This window comes from Phoxinus phoxinus, assembly GCF_949152265.1.
Source record: "Phoxinus phoxinus genome assembly, chromosome: 2".
Classification (NCBI taxonomy): Eukaryota; Metazoa; Chordata; class Actinopteri; order Cypriniformes; family Leuciscidae; genus Phoxinus; species Phoxinus phoxinus.
In genome coordinates this window covers 36,548,087-36,569,718 of record NC_136877.1, presented here as the reverse complement: position 1 = coordinate 36,569,718, position 21,632 = coordinate 36,548,087, and the positions used below count along the sequence as shown (strand labels likewise).

At 37.6% G+C, this 21,632-nt stretch overlaps 3 protein-coding genes across 3 annotated transcripts; 2 read left to right on the top strand and 1 right to left on the bottom strand.

The window, feature by feature from the left end:
• Positions 1–245: 245 nt before the first annotated feature.
• dapk2a (death-associated protein kinase 2a) lies at positions 246–7,703 on the bottom strand. The gene is made up of 10 exons (XM_079587798.1): positions 7,560–7,703; positions 6,666–6,733; positions 5,587–5,808; positions 5,322–5,460; positions 5,025–5,154; positions 3,919–3,967; positions 3,796–3,822; positions 3,560–3,712; positions 3,391–3,436; positions 246–1,367 (listed from the first exon to the last, which is right to left on the bottom strand). Exons 2-10 carry the CDS (start codon positions 6,725–6,727, stop codon positions 741–743), a joined length of 1,455 nt encoding a protein of 484 aa, XP_079443924.1. The 5' UTR covers positions 6,728–6,733; positions 7,560–7,703; the 3' UTR covers positions 246–740.
• A 2,112-nt stretch (positions 7,704–9,815) lies between these two features.
• On the top strand, positions 9,816–13,549 carry sh2d7 (SH2 domain containing 7). Its single transcript, XM_079587813.1, has 6 exons — positions 9,816–10,126; positions 10,295–10,384; positions 10,750–10,933; positions 11,880–12,071; positions 12,190–12,828; positions 12,923–13,549. The coding sequence occupies exons 1-6, from the start codon at positions 9,921–9,923 to the stop codon at positions 12,965–12,967; spliced, it is 1,356 nt and encodes a 451-aa protein (XP_079443939.1). The 5' UTR covers positions 9,816–9,920; the 3' UTR covers positions 12,968–13,549.
• A 2,336-nt stretch (positions 13,550–15,885) lies between these two features.
• Positions 15,886–21,580, top strand: rab8b (RAB8B, member RAS oncogene family). Its single transcript, XM_079587863.1, has 8 exons — positions 15,886–16,208; positions 17,866–17,926; positions 18,236–18,296; positions 18,409–18,486; positions 18,583–18,672; positions 18,827–18,892; positions 19,005–19,055; positions 19,265–21,580. Exons 1-8 carry the CDS (start codon positions 16,085–16,087, stop codon positions 19,355–19,357), a joined length of 624 nt encoding a protein of 207 aa, XP_079443989.1. The 5' UTR covers positions 15,886–16,084; the 3' UTR covers positions 19,358–21,580.
• Positions 21,581–21,632: the final 52 nt, after the last annotated feature.

Below are 21,632 nucleotides of genomic sequence, written 5' to 3'. Positions count from 1 at the left end.
TGTTCCTTGTTGTCTGTCATGTGATTCCCTGTTTGCCATGTGTCTTGTTAATTGTCTGATCATTGTTCCCATGTGTTTCTGATTAGCCACGCCCCCTTGTTATCTTGTTTATGTTTGTCTGTGTATTTATACCTCTGTGTTTCAGTTGTTGGTTGTCGGTCGTTGTTTGCTGTAGCTGTTTCTTGTTCCTTTCCTGATCTGTTGTTTGTTAAATAAAGTAGTGCGTGCATGTGGATTCTCTCTTCGTCCTTGCCGCATCGTAACAATCGGTTGCTGGTTTGAGTGGCACATGCACATTTGTTTACACATTCGTGCTTGACAATCACCAAACGATCACTAAACTTTAGCCATGAAATCACACAATTATTTTTGATATATTATTGAATTTAATTTGAGAAAACTGAATAAGGGAAATGGTCAGTAAAAACACATACATTTTTTCATACTTTTCCAGAATTTGAATTAAATCAAATGTCATACTTTTCCAAACTGCATAGGAAACCTGTTAATATATTACTTTAGTTGGGATTATGTTAGGATGACTGTCTATCTTTAAACTGTTAACCATAAATAATCAGAACAGACGCAATCATTTTATATTTAATGTATAGCTCTCTCTGACTGACCACACCTGCTTTTATTCAGATCTATATGTCCCAGTGCAGAATCTTCAGCATGTTTACCTCGCCAGTGTTTATATAACGATGTGTGATATAAGTGGATGGTGGGTTATTAATATGTCATCTCTGCTGGTCCAGGTTGCTGCCGGTCAGCAGGTCTCCTCCACAGGATCTATTCAGCAACTCTTTCAGTGCTTCATTGACATCGGTATTAAACACGCTGCTAAAGCTACAGTTTGGAAAGGTGACCTGGAATGAACCCACCACTTCCTGTACCCACTGCAGCTCGGCACAAAGCTCCTTCTGCAGGGCCTCAAAACGTGTCTGCCTCTCCTTGTATCGCTCGCCCACTCGGCTAACGCTGCCATCCACGCTCCTCATGTCTTCGTGAACGCCCCGTCTCTGGGCTTCGACTTTACGAAACTCATAACGAAGCTGGGACAACTCGTGTCTGATGCTTTCGCTTTCTTCTTTGTACCACATCTCCTTCTCATTGTAAATGGACACTAGTGCATCAATGTCCTCCTGCAAGGAGTCGTGGGCCGACGCCAGCTGGCAGAAAGTGCCCTCCATTGCTGACACGTCCTCCTCCACCTGTGCGAAGCGTTCAAAGTTGATGTAGGTGTTATTAGGAGGCATGCTGGAGTGGGACTTGATGGTGTACTCTTTAAGACGCTTCGTCTTCAGCTGCCTACGCTCTCTCTTCCTCTCTGGTGCTTTACTCCGCTCGTCCTTATGCTCATTAGACTGCCAATAGACAATGGGGTTAAGATTGAGAATGATATTTAAAGATTAAGAGAGAGAAAGCATGAAATAGAGGGAATATCAAAATGCACATAGTATAAAGCCATGTTCACACCAAGAATAATATCTATAAAGATGACAATAATGATGACTATATTAACTATTACAGTTTTTTACAATCGCTACGACAGTTTTTTTCAATACATTTAACAAGTTTCCTAAACTCTTAACACGGTTAGCACAACATACGTCTTTGTAGGCTATACAATTAACACATTTCTTGTTGCTTTGACACAAAATGCATACAGTTAACACAATTTTAAAATGCTTGAACTTCTTTTAAACACAAGCTCAACCAAGACCAAAACTATGTAATTTTACAGTCAAATTTACAAATGCTTTCACACTGTATGTCAGAACAGATAACATCATGTTCTAAACATAACTTATATAGGCTAAAGTCAAAGTGAACAGCTGTTCATATTGTGAATTGAAACACAAATATATGCCCTGTATTGTATTCCATTGCTACTGAGAAACAGCTTATTGAAGTTATGCAAATATATAAATTACAGCTGCTTCCAAAGCACACTCAGGTGTTGAGGTTCTTTCAATCGCATGATCATATGTTCTAAAAGAGGACTCTTTGGGCTGATCGTGTGTGGAAAAGGAACAATATAGAGCAACACAAAGAGAGAAAGAAAGAAAGAAAGAAAGAAAGAAAGAAAGAAAGAAAGAAAGAAAGAAAGAAAGAAAGAAAGAAAGAAAGAAAGAAAGAAAGAAAGAAAGAAAGAAAGAAAGAAAGAAAGAAAGAAAGAAATGCCTGCACGATGGAGAGGAAGACGAGTACCTGGACAAGGGAGATGTCTATGTTACAGTAATGTCCTTTTGCAAATAAAGTCTTTACTGCAAGAATTCTGTCTCTGTCTCTTTTTTTTCTTTGTTTTTCATAAACTGTACATAAAGCTACTCTGAGATGGTCATTCATTTTTTTGTATTGAATTTCTGCAGCAAAAGAAACAAAATGCAAAATGCAAAAAACCCAACAAAACAAAAATGTAGAGAGGCTTCAAAAGAAACTACAGTGCAAAACACAATATAAATATAATTTTATAGAGTTTAGTTTACAATGTGTGATTTTGAGCATGAAATTAACCGTTTTGCCAATTGTGTGTTTTAGGTGTGTTGGTGCGTTAAGAGTTTAGGAAAATTGTTAAACGTATTTAAAAAACTGTCATAGCGATCGTAAAAAACTGTAAATGCTCGAGCTCTTTAAAGCAGTATGGATTCTGAATGTCTGTCAATGTTTTTATCGTTCATTAGTTGGAAAAAAGTGATTCCAATGATATAATTCAGCCAGCAGCCATTTCACCCTGTAGCCCAAGACTGGTTGCCCACTGAAGCTAAGCAGGGCTGAGCCTGGTTAGTACCTGGATGGGAGACCTCCTGAGAAAACCAGGTTGCTGCTGGAAGAGGTGTTAGTGAGGCCAGCAGGGGGCACTCACCCTGTGGTCTGTGTGGGTCCTAACTCCCCAGTATAGTGAAGGGGACACTATACTGTCAATGAGCACCGCCCATCGGATAAGATGTTAAACTGACTCTCTGTGGTCACAAAAAATAAAAAATTTGCCCAGTGGCCTCTGTCCATCATGGCCTCCTAATCATCCCCATTTATATACTGATTGGCTTCATCATTGTCTCCTCTCCACCAGTAAGCTGGTGTGTTGTGAGCGTTCTGGCACACTATGGCTGCCGTCGCATCATCCAGGTGGATGCAGCACATTGGTGGTGGTTGAGGAGATTCCCCCCTTCCATGTAAAGCGCTTTGAGTGCCGAGAAAAGCGTTGTATAAATGTAATGAATTATTATTATAATTCCTCTTTGTCTGTATTGTTATAGGTGCGGTGTGACCTGTTATTTTACATTTAGAATTTGTTTTAAAACAATATTATTGTTATCATTATAGTTATTGCCGTTGGTGTGAACGGGCCTTGAATGCCTCTCAGGTAAACAATCTCAAACATACCTTGATCCAAGGGTGGTTCAAGGCATCTTGAATTGTAAGTCTCTTTCTGAAATACATAATTGAGTAATTTATGCAATTTTAATGTAAACAAGCATCATATTTTGCTCTCTGTCACAAGCTCAATGCACATTCAAATACACATGACCTCAGATGATCTCAGCTCACTCACTTGGTGTCCTTTTCTAGCAGTTGTCGTATAAAATTCTTGGCAAGCTCACTGGTGTGGCCAAAGAATTCATCATCAAACTCATAGTTCATGGCTGAAATGTTTCCAAGGGTGTCTTGCTTCGTTTCTCCTAAGAAAGGAGACGCCCCGCTCAACCTGTATTTAGAAAGCCTATTAGCAGAACATCGCTAAAATCACACATTTTTATATTTATAGGCTTAAAAAAATTGTGTACTTACAGAATATATGTAATAACACCAACACTCCTATAAAAGGAAAGCACTTAGCCATTTAAAATAAAAAACAACAATATCAAATTATTGAGATATTTGATTTAATATACACATAAAAAAATGATCTACCACATATCTGCTTCCAGTCCCAGTGGTTCATAATTCACAATTTCTGGAGCTGAAAACAGCAAAAACGATATGTAGTATGAAGAGGAACAAAATATTAAGAATTTAAAAAAGTGTGTTAGTGTCATGTTTTGTGGTTCCCTGTCATGCTTAGTGTTTCCCTGTCTTGTCTATTAGTTATCCCAGGTGTCTCTCATTTCCCACGCCCCCTTGTTATCCTGTTTAGCTCGTTTGTCTCTGATTATTTAAGACCTGTGTTTCTGCCCTGTCGTTGTGAGTTCTTGTTTAATGTTTAACTGTTAGCGTTGATGTTGGTTGTTCCTGTTCCCGAGTACCGTTGTCCTGTCTAGTTTCTAGTGTGTAATTTAGGCCCCGTTTACACGATGGGAAAACGCAGATATTTCTCTGCGTTTTGGCCTGTCATTTACACGAAAACGCCGTTTTTATCCCAGAAAACGATTATTTCTAAAAACTCCGGCCAAAGTGGAGATTTCTGAAAACGCCGGTTATATGTTGTCGTGTCAACTGGGAGAAACGGGGTTTTAGGTTCTCTCTTGTCGATTCTGAGGATTCTGATTGGCTTGCATGGCTTTATCCTTCTCCCTACACTGCCGCCCATAGGTTTGGCATAGTTATAAAGGCGCTCGACGGCGTATTTATGCGGGTTGTGTGCACGATGTTATTATTGAAAACGGAGGGGGGGAAATATTCGTTTCTCTAAATACCTGGCTATGTGTAAATGTGGCCTTAGTCTGTTAAATAAAGCGTGTGCTGCATTTGGATCCTGCCTCATCTCTGCTTCAGCCGCATCGGCGTTACAGTTAGGGGTCGTTTACACAGAACATGTTATTGCATTCCATTGTGCTGCTTTTCCATTGTATTTTATATGTGAACACGAGCTAGACGGACGTGTTTGACCATTGCACTCACGTCTTCTGTCTTTTTCAGCATCTTGCGCATTACACGGTGCTCTAAAAATGCAGAACTCAAGTTAATTCCACAGCCACGCGTCTCACGTATTTCAGCGCGAAAACATCTGTGTGAATGGCCCCTTAGTGTGCACGGTTAAGGCTGCAGGCTTTAGGGTTTAAACAGAACATATATCATACCTACAAACTCTGGTGTTCCAAAGATGTTTTTAAATTCAACCCCTTCAGCAATCTTGTGGGCCAAGCCAAAATCAATGAGTTTGATCCTGGGAAGTGGGGCGTTCTTATCCAGAAGCATGATGTTTTCAGGCTGCGAACCGAAAAATAAATTACACACACAGGAGCACACCCACACTCATACACAAAGACACACTGTTCAACTAACAGAGAATTCTTCAGTGTTCCACATCTGTCAGCGCAAATATGATAAACTGTAATAATCTGGGCAGTGTTATGAGACCAGTGGGTGTACTGTACCTTCAGGTCAAAATGAGCAATATTCCTTGTGTGTAAATAGTGAACGCCCTCTAGAATCTGTTTAATAAACTGTGTGGCTTCCTCCTCACTTAAAGACTCTTTCTGTGCCAGAAAGTCGAAAAGCTCTCCTCCAGACACCCTACAAAAATACAAAATCTCTTCTCAATAAGGATAGGATTAATAACTATTATTAAAAAATTATGCAAGCGCAAACTCATATAACAATGAAATCATTTTTATTAGCGTTAATACAAGCTCTACTCACAGCTCCAAAATCAGCACCACATCTGTCTTGTTCTCAAACACATCATGTAGCATGACAATATTGGGATGCTGTATCTGCTGTAGGATGTTGACCTCTCGCTCAATCTCTTCTCGGAGCACACCTCGCCGGCTAGCATTACTCTGGCGTTTCTTTATGAACTTAGCTGCAAAATCCTGGCCTGAGCACTTTTCACGACACTGCTTAACAATTGCAAACTGCCCACTGAAAGACACATGAACTGTTATAAAACACACAGACAACAATTTCATATCATAAATATACGGTAAATGAAAGACCATATAGAAAAGCATATATAAAAGGTATTTCAAGAAAAGATTTTCAGATTTGAAACTACACTGTGGAATCACAACAGTCTTAAATTGACACCATAATGTATCTAAACATTCATTAAAATTAGTGCTGTCAAATCGATTAATTACGATTAATCGCAACTAACATCAAAGTTTTTGTTTACATAATATATGTGTGTATATATATTGTTATATTTATATATATATATATATACTGTATACACACAGAAATATATTTATACATATACATAATAATACACACACACACACATTATGTAAACAAAAACTTGTTAGATACGATTATTAAGAATTATTATGAATATTTTATCATCGTCCAAGACTCTTTCATGAGCACAAGTTAATGTTATTTTTGTATATTGTATAAAAGTTGTCATCTCTGTATGTTTTGCAAGAAGAAGAAAAAATAAAAGAAAAAAGAAAAGTTAACGTTCTTCCGCGGTTGTCCAAGTATCGCGGACAAGGAACGTTAACTTTTCTTTTTTCTTTTCTTTTTTCTTCTTCTTGCAAAACATACAGAGATTACAACTTAGGTCGATAATAAAGTAATTTTCATGTCGTGTCAAAAAGTTGTTGGTCACTAAATAGTTGTATTCTGTACGTTTGACTCGTGTACGATAATTTTCTTCCAAAGCTTCTGGTACGATACTTGGATGTCCATTTCCAATCTGGCAACACGGGTCATCACATTGCAGCAATCAGCAAGTAATTTAAATCAATAAATCACTAAGTAAACAGCAAAATTCTTACCTTCCAAGTTCCTCTCCAATCTCATAGAAATTCTCAACCTGCTGCTGCTTGAACACAGCCATTGTGATCTTATTTAAAACAAAACAAAAACTCTTCTTAGATTTACAGGACTCATAACAAATAGTTTACACAAAGACTTACAATTGTTTGAAGAATAATATACAGCCTCCTGTAGCTCAGTGGTAAGAGTTTTGCGTTAACAACGCAAGGTTGTGGGTTTGATCCCAGAGGATTGTATAAATGTATAGGATGCAATGTGGAGTCGCTTTGGATAAAAGCGTCTGCCAAATGCATAAATGTATCTGTGCATGTCAGTCAAAATGGCCCTTTATTGCATACTGTAGGCTACAATAAAGCTGATCATTCAGTATTATAGTGACCTAAATATTTAATTCATGATGAAGGGACATATTTAGATCTTACTCAAGTTAACGACGAGGCCTCAACTATATTTAGCCTAAATTTATCCAAGGAAAACGGGTGTCTACAATGTTTTTGACAGCTATTTTGACTTAGCCTACCAGATGTCCTTCCTATGCTAATAGTTCTGATGTACATTTTGATGCTTTGACAGATGTTAAAGGAGCTCATCTTGAGAAAGAAGCATTTTTACCTGACAAACATGACAGCTTTATCTAGCTAGCAGTCACCCTAAATAACGGTAGGTCTGATCGTCACAACACCGGATTACCATGATCTCAAAAAGACGGTGTAGGTTAGGCTACTGCACTTCTTTAGGACTTCGGAAAAAATATTTAGAAATATTCTAGTTACGCAAGCACGAGCAAACGTGTAATGAAAATAAAAAACAAACATGTAAGGGCTTCTTAATCAAAGAGTTTGTGTGAAAAAATTCATATGTTTAAGATCATCTACAAGCACAAGATAGCCTACCTGTCATCGCCAACAAATATGTTACGTTCTGAATCCTTTCATGCTTCTTTCATAGAGTAAGCGCACTCGTCGTGAGTCCCAGCAGCTTGTTTCTAAAAGTGGACACGCCACCTGTTGAACAACACTGACAGGCTTGTCCCATGACTAAAAAACAAAACCCAACATAGAGGATTCTTTTAGTCGCTGACTGCAGTCAGTTTCAGTCAGATTAATCAATGTTTTTTTATTAATCAATGTTGTTCGTTGTCTCACTCCTCTCTTTCTACTGCTGACATGTGCAAAAAATAATCACTTTTAACATGTGGCAAATAGTTGATTTAGTTTTTGTTAAAGTAATGAAACACTTGCAAATAGTTACTTTTAAGTAAATATAATAAAGATCATGTCACACTTTTAACCAAGATCATTTTTTTAATAAGACTTTTAGTTGTACACGTACAGTAAAAGCTATCAAAATATTTAATTAATGCAATAAGTTAAATGCTCATCATAGAAGAGGTGTATTAAGTCATTGTTTGTATGACTGCTATAAATTCAAGACTAGTTCCTGTCCTGACCATAACGTGTAGTTTTATGATCTCTCCGTGTGAATTTTGATTTGTTAATAAAGACTGTTTATTTTGGATAGGGGAGAGCCGGGACAGTTGAAACAGTTTTCAGATAAACGTCATTTTCTAAGATAAGGTAGATGTTTTTGACGTGAGTGGTTTTCAAGGAAATCTCAATGTTTCATCCGTCAATTCAATCGTCCCGGCTCTCCCCTACTCCTTTGTTTCGTCATGCAATTTACACAACCACCGGCACAGATACAAAAAAAACAAACCAAGATTGGATGAATTTTTTTATTGCCTTATTCTTTCTTTTTTTTCTCTTCCCCCTCACAATGGACCTACCCGCCGTTCAGTGGATGACCACACAAGGGACCTTTTAGAACTGGCGTGCCTAACTTACTATCTGAACCGTTCACTCTGATTTTTTTTTACCACAACAGTCCAAGGCACACCTGCCAGTGAAAGGTCCTATGGGATATTTCGCCGTGTATGTGGAGTGGGTGCTGGTGAATAAAGGATCAGCATTCACCATCTGCCCCACTGAGGATGACATCACCAGCCCCACTTCAGCCCCAGAGCCCAGCCACCCTCCACCTTGGCTCCTCCCTCCCTCGGCTCCTGGGACTACCTATCTCCCTTACGGCTCTAGCGGGCTCCCTCGTCCGGAGGGACGTCTTGGTCAGCAGTCACTCTGCCTACACTACGGACTTCCGGGTCTGCTCTCTATCTCCGCCTGTGTCTTCACCTCCATCGGCTCTGTCTCCGTCTGATGTCCAACTGGTTAAACTGGCTCCTTCCTCCGTCGACTCCCCTGTGGGCCTTCATACTGGCTGTTGTCTGGGTGCCCTGCTCCTGCTCCTGGCTCCTCCCTCTGTCATCTCCTCTCATCTCGTGTCCTACCCTTCGCCTGCTACACGTCGTCCTTCACAGCTCCCTCCCTCCTCGATTGGACTTTTTACGGCATGGGGACGTGCCTTCCGGGAGGGGGAACTAATGTAACATGTAGTGTTACATGTCTGTTTGTTTATTTGCATTGTGTTTTGGTTCAGCTTTCCCTATTCTGGGATTCCTGAGTTCCCTGTGCTTATTAGTTTCTATAGTTCCTAATTTACGCACCTGTTCTGTTTTCCGTTGAATACTCCGTCTGTGTAAGCCTTCAGTTCATTCAGTTCTTTGTTCGGTCTTGTTTACGCTTATGTGGTTTATGGTTGATAGTTTTTCTCCTGTGATATCCTGCATGTGGATTTTGATTTGTTAATAAAGACTGTTTATTTTGGACACTAATTTGTTTCGTTGTGCTATTTACACAGCCACCGTTACACTGTCATATTCTTTTTCAAAATTAATCTAATAGAAATGCAAATATAGAGTCAATAAATATTTGGTTGAAATGTCTTTATGCTTTGAGGTCAATAATCAATAATATTGAAATTACTTCTATTAATTATAAGACTCTGAAACTTGATATAGTATAAAGTATATTCACTTATGTATTAATACTGTATAGTCTATGCAGTGGTTGGCCTAGTTCCTGATCCAATCTATATTTTTAATCTTTGATATTTATAAGGACGGCAACTCTGGCGGAAGAACCATCCAAAGATAATGCAATCACATTACCAGTAAGTTGACATTGACTAGGCGGATCAACTCAAACAATAGAACCTTTTATACTCGCAAGATTTACGTATGAGGAAACTAGGCAAATGAAGTGTGCCAGTTTTCCTGTCGCAGTGAATGAGTGATGAATTTTTGAAGATGGAAAGTGGGGTTTATTGGATGTGTGCAGTGCACTTGTGAGAAGCTCACAATGGAGCAGATAGAGGCAGCTATGTACCAGAAGATGAAGATATCTGAGAGATTAAATGAAAAGCAGATGGAAAGAATGGAGGGAGATCTCACCGCGGACAGAGGACAAAGGGAGCCCATCCTTAAGTGGTTTGTGGAGACTCAGGCTGTGCTCATCCTGTGTGACGGAAGTTTTCCACCCTGGTTCCAGGGCTTCATCTCCAGGCAGTAAGAACTAATGAGTGATAAGAAGTTTGGTAACAGTAACTGTTTCACCATGATCTGTAAAACCATCTGAATGTATACTGTTCGGGTGCAGGACTGAGTTTCATATGTTTATGATTGTGTATTGAGGCAGTTGCACTGGTGCATTGTGGTAACTGTTGCTGTTTGCAGTGAAGCAGAAGATCAGCTCCGAGACAAGAATGTTGGTTGCTTCCTTATCAGACTGAGTGAAAAAGCCAATGGATATATTCTTTCATACAAGTAAGAATAAAGATTTCTCTGTAATACTTACATTACACTAACATTATTTATGCATTACCTAACATGAACTGCAGAATAAAAAATATAATTTTACAGCATTTATTAATCTTCTTTAAAGTTAGTTCACAGCGCAATAACAGATACAACTTTTGGTTTTAAAATTGTCAAAATTAAAAGTAACTAAGTTATTAAATTCTGTAGAAGCGTTGTTCTTTCTTAGTTCATGTTAACTAATGTAGTTTACAAACGAGATTTTGTCATTTTTAGTAAATCCTAAATATATTATGGCAAAATCCCCTACAATGTACAGTTTGAAGCTGTTGTGTTTTGAGTTGTTTCATTTCTCTAATGCTTTATGTTCACAGAGGACAGGATCGTTGTCGCCATTTTGTCATAAATCAAACCAAGACTGGCATGTTCATCATTTCTGGTGATTCCAGCACTCACAACAGTCTCACAGAGCTGATCGATCACTTTAAAACCACACCAATCCAGCCTTTTGGAGAGTACCTGACTCCATACAACACAAAGATGGATTCTGTAGGAGAGGTAAAGTCAACCATTTTTGTATTCTTTGTAAAGGTGCACTCAGTAATTATTATACTTTTAAAAACTGTTTAAAGTGAAGTTGAAGCATATTAGATGAAAAATACATAATCACTAGCCTATTATAAGCTGTTTATTTGACATGCAGCCCCAGCTCCATATTAAAGGGGTGATGAACTGAGAAATCAAATTTTTCTTGAGCTTTTGACATATAAGAGGTCATCATACTATATCCTGTAAGTTTCAGAACTGAAAACTTTCCTGTTAGTCCAATAAAAGCTTTTATTGACACCAGGCACAGCGAATGACAGGTTTTTCAAAGTGGGGATCTATGACCTCAAAGGGTATCAAACACCGCCTCCGCAGAAGAAGATCAACGCCTACTTCAACACTGTCTGTTTAGCCCCGCCCACCGATTCGCGCATTACATGAAACTCATTATAATATGCAAAACTGTTATCCAATCATAGCAGTGGGCGTTTACTTCCAAGCCTTTTATTTGCCCATACAAATCGGTTTCAGGAGCTAGGCTCATAACCAGGGTAGAAAATAGCCTATTACTTATTCATTTTGATTTTTTTCATCCATTTTGATTTTTTTTATGTAAAAACCAAGTGAACGTCATAAGTTGACCTCAGACAACAATATGAAAATTTTTAAAAAGCCAGTTCATGACCCCTTTAAGATCACTAGCCAAATACAATCTTGGTAATCTTTTGTTATTGGACAGTTTTGCTTGAGGAAAAACTAAATAATTACTAACTGTGAATAAAGCACTTCTAAAGGCATCAGAAAGGAAATTGTTTGCTTTAACGTCTAGGTGTTGGGCATATTGGCCACCACAATATTTAAAAGAAATTACTAAGTGCACCTTTAAATACATAACAAATAGAATACTAGCATGTTAAGAATTGGTTTACAATGTATGTACTTTTGTGTTTCTTTCAAGGATGCCACAAATGAGCTTTATGATGTGGTTAAAAATAAGCCCTGGGTTAATTCAGGAGTGAGCGTTAAGGCTCTAAGAAGTTTATGGGAACAAACTAACAATGTCCCGCATAGCACGCCTCCCGTTCTGTCTTCTAAAAGTGGCCGGAAACTCACAACCTCCACCTCTATTGACAGGAACAGCCTGTCACAGGTAACCATATCAACTGCTTCCTTGGTTACTATCTCTCTGGTAACCACGGCTATTTTTTTTTTTTTAATTTACATATCTGTTAAAATTAATGTATGTACTGTATGACTTCAATTATTAGGGTATGAAAATTCCATCTGTGCCAAAGAAAAGTGCACCACTTCGGAATTCCTTAAGCGCTGGTTTTCCAGGTGAAAATCCTTCACATGAACAACCCAACTTTTCAGAATCAAGGACATCTGGAAGATCAGGTGGAGACGAAAGAGTAAACGGCAGAAGTGATATCATAGACGACACTGAGGGCTACAACCCTCAGTTAAAGTGGCCTCTCCACCATGAAAACGATCAGTCTCTAACCTCTAACTCTTGTATGCCCTCCACCCCTCAACCCTTACTTCCACCCAAAACAGCCTCCTGCTCTTACGCTGTCCTCGAATTAAAAAAAAACCATAGGCCTACTGGAGCTGGCCGAGTGCCACAAACTGACAAAGTAGCCCTACAGCCCAATCCACTCTACCAGGCCTCGTCCGTTGTTATCTCGGGGGAGAAGGACCAGCCAGGGCTAGTGTATGACAACCGTGCAAAGCCCATTGACAACATCCTTTTAGCAGAAAACCACTATCAAGACATACTTGAACAACGTGACAATAACACATATGAACATATGCCTGAGAGCAACACCTATGAGGACATTCGAGTGACAGACAGCAATACATATGCAAGTTTGGATGAGATGCAGCCACACACACAAAACAAGAAGGTGAGATGAGACCTGACATAATTACAAACAAATATAAATAATTTCTGCATTAATTTATGTTGTGAAAAAATGCTGAATCTGTTGTTTTTAACAGAATCATAAGTGGTGGAAACTTCGTCTGGAGAACAAGAAGTTATAGTCATCATATTATTTGAAGAAACACCACAGTTATAGGTGAATGCAAAAGCTACACATTTAAGTTTAGAATTATGAAGTCATAATTTTCATGTTAGTGTGTGCAGCGTAACTTATGGCTTCTACAGTTACAAAATGCTAAACATTGTTAATGCAATACAATGGTACAGCGATATTATTACGATAAAACATATTTTGAAAATGTATTTGAATACCTGCTCTGATTATATATATATCGTTTTTGTTGCACTCCTGCTGTTTTCTGTTTTCCCAGGACTTTATCTTTCAATGGTAGATTATGTAACATTTAAACCTAGAGTTTCTGTAAACCCAATCCAGCAACTCCACAACTCCTGTTTGTATGATACAATAGTCCTTGTCTACACATTTCTGAACCCATAACACTACACATCATAACTCAATAAAGCATTGAGATAATATTACAGTAAGTGCTCTGTATGAGGTTAGTATTGAGTAGGTTGTTTGCATTATGCTTGTCTCCTTTAAAGTAATGAGTTCCCCCATTTTACATTCATGTATGGAATAAGCTGTAGAAGTAAAAGCAGTATAGAATATAGACCTATACAAAACCATGCCTTTCTGTCATGCCTATGTTGTGCCTTCTATTATATACCATCCACACCAATTTGGTTAAAGCTTGTCTAATATATCTGACTTATTGGATGGTATCTTTGAGCCACTGAGACATTTCCACTGTTTGGACTCTAAATACTGATACACTTACAACCTCATGAAGGATTGGTGAGCTGCAGAACAGCCTATTATGCTATTTAATATACATTGTTTTAGCCATCAAAATGATCTGCCCTGGGCTTCACTGGCTTAATGTTTAAAGAGAGTTGATTATTAATTTCATGATAATTATATATGCTTATATTTTAAATCGTACAGTTACTTACATGATGAAATAATTGTACTTGAAGATCATGTTCTCAAAGTCAAGAAGTGACAGCTTCTCATCTCTCTATCCAATCCTGCCTCCTTTATTACCCACTGGGCAACCAGTCTCCTCTTCGTTTGACTGAGAATGGAGAACATGTACACAGATCATTTAAGATAGAATCAAAACAATCACCCCTTTAGAGAGGGGTTATTAAGACGGTTAAAAGCAAATTTATACCTTCATGATGGCAATGCGACATGACAGGTTTATATGTGTGGAGTGTAGACTGTAGAGGTACAAAATTGGCCATAAAAATTACCTTAACTTCAAGATTTGAACTATACAGAGGTTGAGAAATTGTGATGTGTACAAATTAATTATCTCAGCCTAAAACAGGACTTTGAGAATAGTAACAAGCATCTGTTGAATAAAATGTAGGTTCACACAATAAAATCCTGCTAGTAAAAAAGTAGCCTAACCTGTAAAAAGAGAATCATTGCAGAAATTATCAAGTGCTTTCATCTCAATTATCTGGTTACACACATTTGAACTATAGTGAAACAAACTATAAGTATGCTGTATTTTAAAAATCAATATGAGGTCCTCAAATTGTTCGTCTTTAAAATTTCATTGTTGTCACCACCAGACAGGCCCATGCCAGATGTTCAAATCTGCTGCAACCACTTTTTTACATTTCAGGGTAGATTAAATGCAAACATTTATTTTTCACAAACATTCAAAATGTCCAAAGCACTGACGCGATTCGAGATCGTTATCATCAGTCCCGTTGTTGCTCCAGAGAAGCAGCGGACCATCTCAGGGACTCTACGGCGGTAAAGTAGCCTGCAGTCTCCTCCAGGCGGTGACACAACCACAATTTACACTTTATTATTTACAAACCTTTCAGAAAATGTTTTCCATTATCTAACTTAAACTTGGCAGCGCTCATTGTCATTAAAACGTTTTTAAAACAAATATATCGAATTTGATGCCATATAATTTATTAAATTGCATTCGGTGGATTCAAATAAGGGAAATTCGTGATAAACAAATGGTTTACCCAGCCTAGCTAAAATTCAGAAACCATGTGGTTAAAGTAAAATTACACCACATTATGCATAATTTGAATCAGAAGTCAGGTATTTTCCAAATTGTAAGTATAACGGATGTCTCAATAATTGAGGCTGATCATTTCCAATTCCTATCTCGTTCGTCCCCACAGCCTGTGACCCGGAAATCGACCAAAGAGCTGCACAACGCGAACACGAGGAAACTCCCAAAGTATTTAGAAAAAGGTACGGTTGCATCCCATGTGGAAGTCTTTTTTGCCGAAATATCTGACGCACGCATACTATACCAGAGTCTCTTTTACATCTGGGACAACCATGGGCACAGCTTGCAGTTATGGCCTACACCTGTCTGCATAGCCAACTGTATAGGCCTATCCTACTTCAACAGTGCAGTGCATTAATTAGCATTAATAATGTATCACTGAACAAATCACTGAATTGAATATCAAATTATAAACATGACCATTACCAAATTACAAAAAATTGTTGAAAGTAAAGAAAAAATGGTACAATTATGAACAAGCTTCACCAAGTAGGCTACTAGGCCACGTTTCACTATTTTTCAAACCAAGAAGTAGGCCTAACTCAGGAATAGCCTATGGAAGCATATAGACATATTTTATTTTATTTTTTAAATCATGAATACGAATCACGGTCCATTATTGTTCCATTAAGATTTATAAAGTTTATAGCTCGTTTATAGCAACTATGAGGTATGCTACTATAGGAAATAATAATAATTATTATTTAAAGTATAAACTAATAAATAAGAAATAATCATAATTGTGACAACAAACGCAGTATGACCTTTTATGTCATGACTTTTTATCTCATAATTTATATTTCTTTATGGCCATCCTTATCATGGTCGCGGGGACTTTTTAAGTCATCATTATGTTTAAGTCATCATCATTACATACTTTTCTTATGTGGGGGAAAGGGACTTCCACACTAGTCTGTCGCTCTTGACGTTATGGCTTCGCGATGGCGTGGCGTCACGACAGACACGCCCAGTCTTTTCCTCACTGCTGTGTGTAGAAAAGTCAGGAAACACAAGTTCAATCGCATCTTTTATGTACCGTTAGCCGAATAACGTTACTCTGCTACCGATCCAAAGCAAGGTAGCCAGGCAGGAGAAACAGGAAATATGGCGAAAACGTATGACTATCTGTTCAAATTGCTGCTCATCGGAGATAGCGGAGTGGGCAAGACGTGTCTGCTGTTTCGATTCAGTGAGGACGCGTTTAACACCACTTTCATCTCCACTATAGGTCAGTTTAACACTATGACTATTTGAATTGTATGTATACATTACAGGAATGTTTACTGTGTAGTCCTGCGGGGAAATAAATAAGCTATTATAGAGATACATGGAGGTTTACATACATGTGACTGTCTGTTGGAGTGACAGGAAGAGGCCCTGAATGTGACAGCCCGTTTACTGAGCTATTCATCGACATGTTTTCTATTGGCGTTTAAAATGACAATCAACCGACTTTCCATGTCAGGATCAGTTGGCATATACTACTTTTATATACAATTTGAATAAAACGTGAAAGTATGCTGTGTTTATATAGCTAGCATGATGGCAGCCTGATTAGCTGTTCGCTAGCAGTGTGGGCTGGACTGCACTTTCGTTTCTGTGGTTAAAGAGACGTTTAGGTGTTTAGATTCACATTTCACCACTAAACAAAAGGTCAAAGGGGCCAGAGCGAGCACTTTAACTTAACGTTACTTGGATAAGATTAAAAAGCGGATTTGTGTGCAGTCACTGGTGACTTATCTCATATATTAGATTTTTTATTTATTTATATTCTTAATTGCACTTTAACCTTAAAGTTGGCATGAAATAAAAATTATTTTAATGCCAACTTTACGTTTTCTAAACTCATGTTATTGATTGTACTATGAACAATTCAACTGTGCATGTTTCATTTTTAAAAAAAATGTTTGTGAAACGACAGACTTTTCTCTGGTGACGTATACACGACTTCTCCAATAATCATTAAGTCTGCTTAAACTTTGCCCCAGCAGACTCGTGTTCATCTGGCTCCACTATTGACTGCAATGCACACATCTCAAAATCCAATCTGCAACTGGTGAATTAAATCAAGACCCCGCCCTACATATATATATATATATATATAATCTGATTAGTCATAATACAGGAAGATGTGTCACTACTTCCGTTTCATTGCAACTTTGACACTATTATTACCTTGAAGCAGTAAACTGTTTAAGTCAGCTGACCTATATTGTTCTTCCGGGATAGGAACCCCTCAAAATAAGAATGTGTAAAATCATACATGTCACAAGCAATTATACACATACATGGACTAGGTCACCAGGCTTATAGTTCTTGAACACGTTATTTGTTGTGATATTTTTTGACAACTTTGGGAAGGCTCGTCTCTACCGTGGACCAGTATGTCATTTCCTGTGTGAAACCTGTGCGAGTTCCTTGACCTTTTGTCATTGTTATGCCACAGACTTCCCCTATTGCCATGGACAATACTGCTGTGTCACATCCCGTCCCATGTCCTGTCCGAGCTTTCACTGGTGGCAGGATTGTATGCCTCAATACACACACTGCCAAGTTTTCTCATAATTGCCATAAGCAGAGGATCACATTCTGTTGCTACCAAATGCAACAGTTTTACATGCATCGTGTGTAAAGCCTTTTGCACCACTGTAGTAATTTAGTTGCTCAGGCATATGTTAAACCATTCTGACCTTTCTTCTACACATTCCATATCCATGGTTACACCATGAAAACGTGCTAATGGGCCGATTCCCTTTTCGGTGGAAAGAGTTGTGATGTGTTCTGAGATGAGTCAGTTTCACCACATGTCATCATAGGACTCCAATGTGCGGATACAAGGTATTGAGATACAGTGTTTCACTTATTTCTAAACATTATTTTTGCAGGAATTGACTTCAAAATCAGAACAATTGAGCTGGATGGGAAGAAGATCAAGCTTCAGATCTGGTGAGAGTACAAGTCTGCATTATACGGTACATTATAAAGCAGAGATGCCCAAACCTGTGGAAAGATTTGGCCTGCCGTGGCGTGGGGGAAAACATGCCATTGAAGCATATCTTCATTTGCTGGATTCATCTACTGGCTTCCTATTATTGTTTGAATGTGGAGAATTTAAGTAAATTTGATTAAAAAATATATATAATGTTGGAAATCATTAGCCCTCAATCAAGTTTTAATTTATGACCAAGACTGGTATATAAAGTATCATTGTATACATACAATATTTAAAATGTGTGTTTTAAATTTGCCTTAAAGGGATACAGCCGGACAGGAGAGGTTTAGAACCATCACCACTGCATATTATAGAGGAGCAATGGTAAGCTATGATGCCTTATTCTTTTGAGTAAATAATGCGGGATTTTATTCTGCATGTAGTTACTATTCATAAGCTATGTGTTTTTTTTTTTGTGTTTTTTTTACTTTCACAGGGAATTATGCTGGTGTATGATATCACAAATGAGAAATCATTTGACAACATCAGGAACTGGATCAGGAACATTGAGGAGGTGAGAAACTGAGCTAATGCTGGAGAAAATAAGCATGAAGTTTTCTCTTAATTTAGTGAGTCTGTCATATGGATTCACTTTTGTCTGTTTTATCAGCACGCCTCATCAGATGTGGAACGGATGGTATTGGGTAACAAATGTGACATGAATGACAAGAGACAAGTTTCAAAAGAAAAAGGGGAAAAGGTATGTATAATTCAAAAATAATTTATAAATGACTGAGATTACTGAAAAATCTATTTTATAAAACAAATCTTGATCAAAGGAACTGTCTGAACAAGCTGTGTGTAAAATGCTGATGTGTTTATTTAAACAGTTCCTTTTTTTGTTGTTGCTACAGCTAGCTATTGATTATGGAATCAAGTTCTTGGAAACCAGTGCAAAATCTAGCACAAATGTTGAAGAGGTGGGGGAAAATTGTCTAATGTTGATCTAATTTGAATGCGCAAGATTTGCATATTTTACACGGTATCATACCATCTGATCTAGTGTCATATCTCTGTTTTCTTCAATTCTAGGCCTTTGTCACTCTTGCTAGGGACATCATGACCAGACTAAACAGAAAAATGGTGAGAATGCTGATGTAGAAAATGTTTATAATCTTATCTAAGAAAATTGATACGCTTATTACTGCTCACTGACTCAAACACAGTAGTATGTTAATATTATTGAAATGTTCGCAATATATGCAATGTCTTTATTGTGTCAATTCAAGTTATGAAAAAATGCTGACACCAATGCTGAATGGATTCTTCTTTGCTTGCATCTTTGTGTTTAGAATGAGAATAACCCTTCGGGTGGAGGAGGAGCAGTGAAAATCACAGAGAGTCGGTCCAAGAAGCCAAGCTTCTTCCGTTGCACTCTGCTCTAACCCAGCAGCTCCTGCAGCCTCAGTGTGTGAATGACTTCAATCATTTCTCTATGTGTGTGTGTTTATGCGAGAGTTTACAGTACCACTGGACTTTCAGCTGTTAGCTGCTGCTGAGAGCTCTGGACTTTAGTCTGTCTCATCTAAGGCCTGAAGAAAGTATGCTAGATAAAAGACTCTTGAGCTGTTCCCAAAACATTTATTTTAAACCAAAATATTCATCAACCTTAACCCTCCCTGGGCCAATCACAATTTAGTGTAGCCTGATTTGAATTTTGACAAAAATAAAATAAAATAAATCTGTCTTAAAATTAATTATATATAGACAATTTATAATTACATTGATTTTAAAGTGCTTTGTTAAAGCACAGTTTAATGAAGGAAATAATATGAAGAGATTACAGATATCAAACATCTGCCATTATGCAGTTTTTGGCAATAAAGACTGGACCTAAAGTAGCGACTGAAGAACCTGATAGTTTGACAGCTGGTCAAACTGAAAGACATATATATAATTTTTGTTGTCGTTGTATGTTTTTTTATCTACTTAAATTAGTTTTTAGTTACTGTTCCAAAGCAGCAATAAAATGTGGAATATAAAGCAGCGTTCCACAGGTTGTAGTCTTCCCCCTTTCCCTGACTTTACGTTATTAACCTTAATTGTAACAGAGACCAAAGTAAAAAGAAATCAAAACTGTGATTAATATTAACAGTCAAATTTTTTCTTTCTTTTTCGGTTGTCATTTCTCATATATTACATATTGAGCATGAAAAGAGAGTGAAAGTATGAAAAGAGAGGGCTTGGACACTTTTCCTAATGCTTGTTGAAGCAGCAGCCAGCTAGGCTCTGTATAATAGTATATACAGTATTACATTTACTAATGGTATTATATTTTTATACGTAAGCATCTTTTACTCACCACTTCATATAAAACATGTTAACCTGTGCTTATGTGAGATTTATTTGTTAATACTTATTTTTTTAAACTCATTTAAATGTTGTCACAGTATTCTGGACATTGTCTTTTTGAATTCCCTCTTTTATAAGACTCTTATGAGTGTGAAGTCATGTAGTGTTTACAATAACCACACTGCAACAATATCTTTTTTTTAAGTCGTGCACTGTTATCTGTGTGTGTGGGTCTCTCGTAGAGCCTCCTCACTTCATAAACCACTTAAAGTCCTGCTTGTGAAGTCAGCCACTCAAAAAGAGTGCAAGATTGCACTAGCTTGATTGTGTTCAAGTGTCCTCTGAGCTTATTGGTCTTTACCAGGCCCAAATGGAACCTGCAGAGTCTTATCGCTGATTTTTCTGGGGGAAATCCATTGAAATTCTGCTGAATGGTTTTAAACATGGTCAAATTTGTTAACCAGAGCTGAGAGTACTAAACTCTTATTATCTTTGAGCATATCAGACGTTACATTTCTGCGTAAATCTGCAAATTTTTCCGTGTACAGATTCCATGTGGGCCTTTTACAAAATTCAAACTGAAACGCTGAGAATCTACAAATGACAGAATTCACAGTCACTTAAGTTACTCAGAATGAATGAATGATTGATTCTACTGTTTATGTTTAATGGTGTACGATTGCTCGAGTTCCATTGGTTGTTTTGTATCTGTTTGATAGAACCGCTGCTCGGAGGTGTGCCATATCCACTTAAAGGGATAGTCCACCCAAAAATGAAAATTCAGTCATCATTTACTTACCCTCATGTCATTCTAAACCTGTATGTCTTTCTTTGTTCTGTGGAACACAAAAGAAAATATTTTTGGAACAAGAAATGTTGTTGTTTTTTGTCCATACAATGGAAGTCAATGGTAACCAAAACTTATGTGTTCCGTAGAAGAAAGAAAGTCATACAGGTTTGGAATAACATGAGCATAAGTAAATGATGATATATTTTTCATTTTCGAGTGAGCTATCCCTTTAATGGCCCTGTAGTCATGTTTTGAATATGCATGCAGGCACATTTGCATATTTTTCAATGAAACAGTGACAGCACTCAACCTCCCATATGAGCATAAAGTCTTACTGACTATTCAATGCAAGCTTTTATGTCCTATTTTATAACGTCTTCCTTGATTTTCTTGTCTGTTCTATAATATGTCAGAGTTAACTGATTATGTAAAAAAGATTAAAATATCTTTTCTAAGTTATTTACATGTGCCTGATTTTTTTTATGGTGCTTTACTGTATAAGATAATAAATCATTTATATGATATTATAATATTTTTCCGCTTTATTTGGAATAGGAATTTGGAAAGATGTGAAGTTG

What these genes read in the sequence shown, in the direction of transcription:
- dapk2a (XM_079587798.1), bottom strand. Translation starts at nt 6,727, where the DNA reads ATGGCTGTGTTCAAGCAGCAGCAGGTTGAGAATTTCTATGAGATTGGA. An exon ending in GTGGTGCTGATTTTGGAGCT is followed by an intron (nt 5,461 to 5,586) that starts GTGAGTAGAGCT and finishes GTATTTTTGTAG; the next exon opens with GGTGTCTGGAGGAGAGCTTT. An exon ending in TTGCTCATTTTGACCTGAAG is followed by an intron (nt 5,155 to 5,321) that starts GTACAGTACACC and finishes TTCGGTTCGCAG; the next exon opens with CCTGAAAACATCATGCTTCT.
- rab8b (XM_079587863.1), top strand. Translation starts at nt 16,085, where the DNA reads ATGGCGAAAACGTATGACTATCTGTTCAAATTGCTGCTCATCGGAGAT. An exon ending in CATATTATAGAGGAGCAATG is followed by an intron (nt 18,297 to 18,408) that starts GTAAGCTATGAT and finishes TTACTTTCACAG; the next exon opens with GGAATTATGCTGGTGTATGA. An exon ending in CCAGACTAAACAGAAAAATG is followed by an intron (nt 19,056 to 19,264) that starts GTGAGAATGCTG and finishes CTTTGTGTTTAG; the next exon opens with AATGAGAATAACCCTTCGGG.
- sh2d7 (XM_079587813.1), top strand. Translation starts at nt 9,921, where the DNA reads ATGGAGCAGATAGAGGCAGCTATGTACCAGAAGATGAAGATATCTGAG. An exon ending in AGATGGATTCTGTAGGAGAG is followed by an intron (nt 10,934 to 11,879) that starts GTAAAGTCAACC and finishes GTTTCTTTCAAG; the next exon opens with GATGCCACAAATGAGCTTTA. An exon ending in ACAGGAACAGCCTGTCACAG is followed by an intron (nt 12,072 to 12,189) that starts GTAACCATATCA and finishes TTCAATTATTAG; the next exon opens with GGTATGAAAATTCCATCTGT.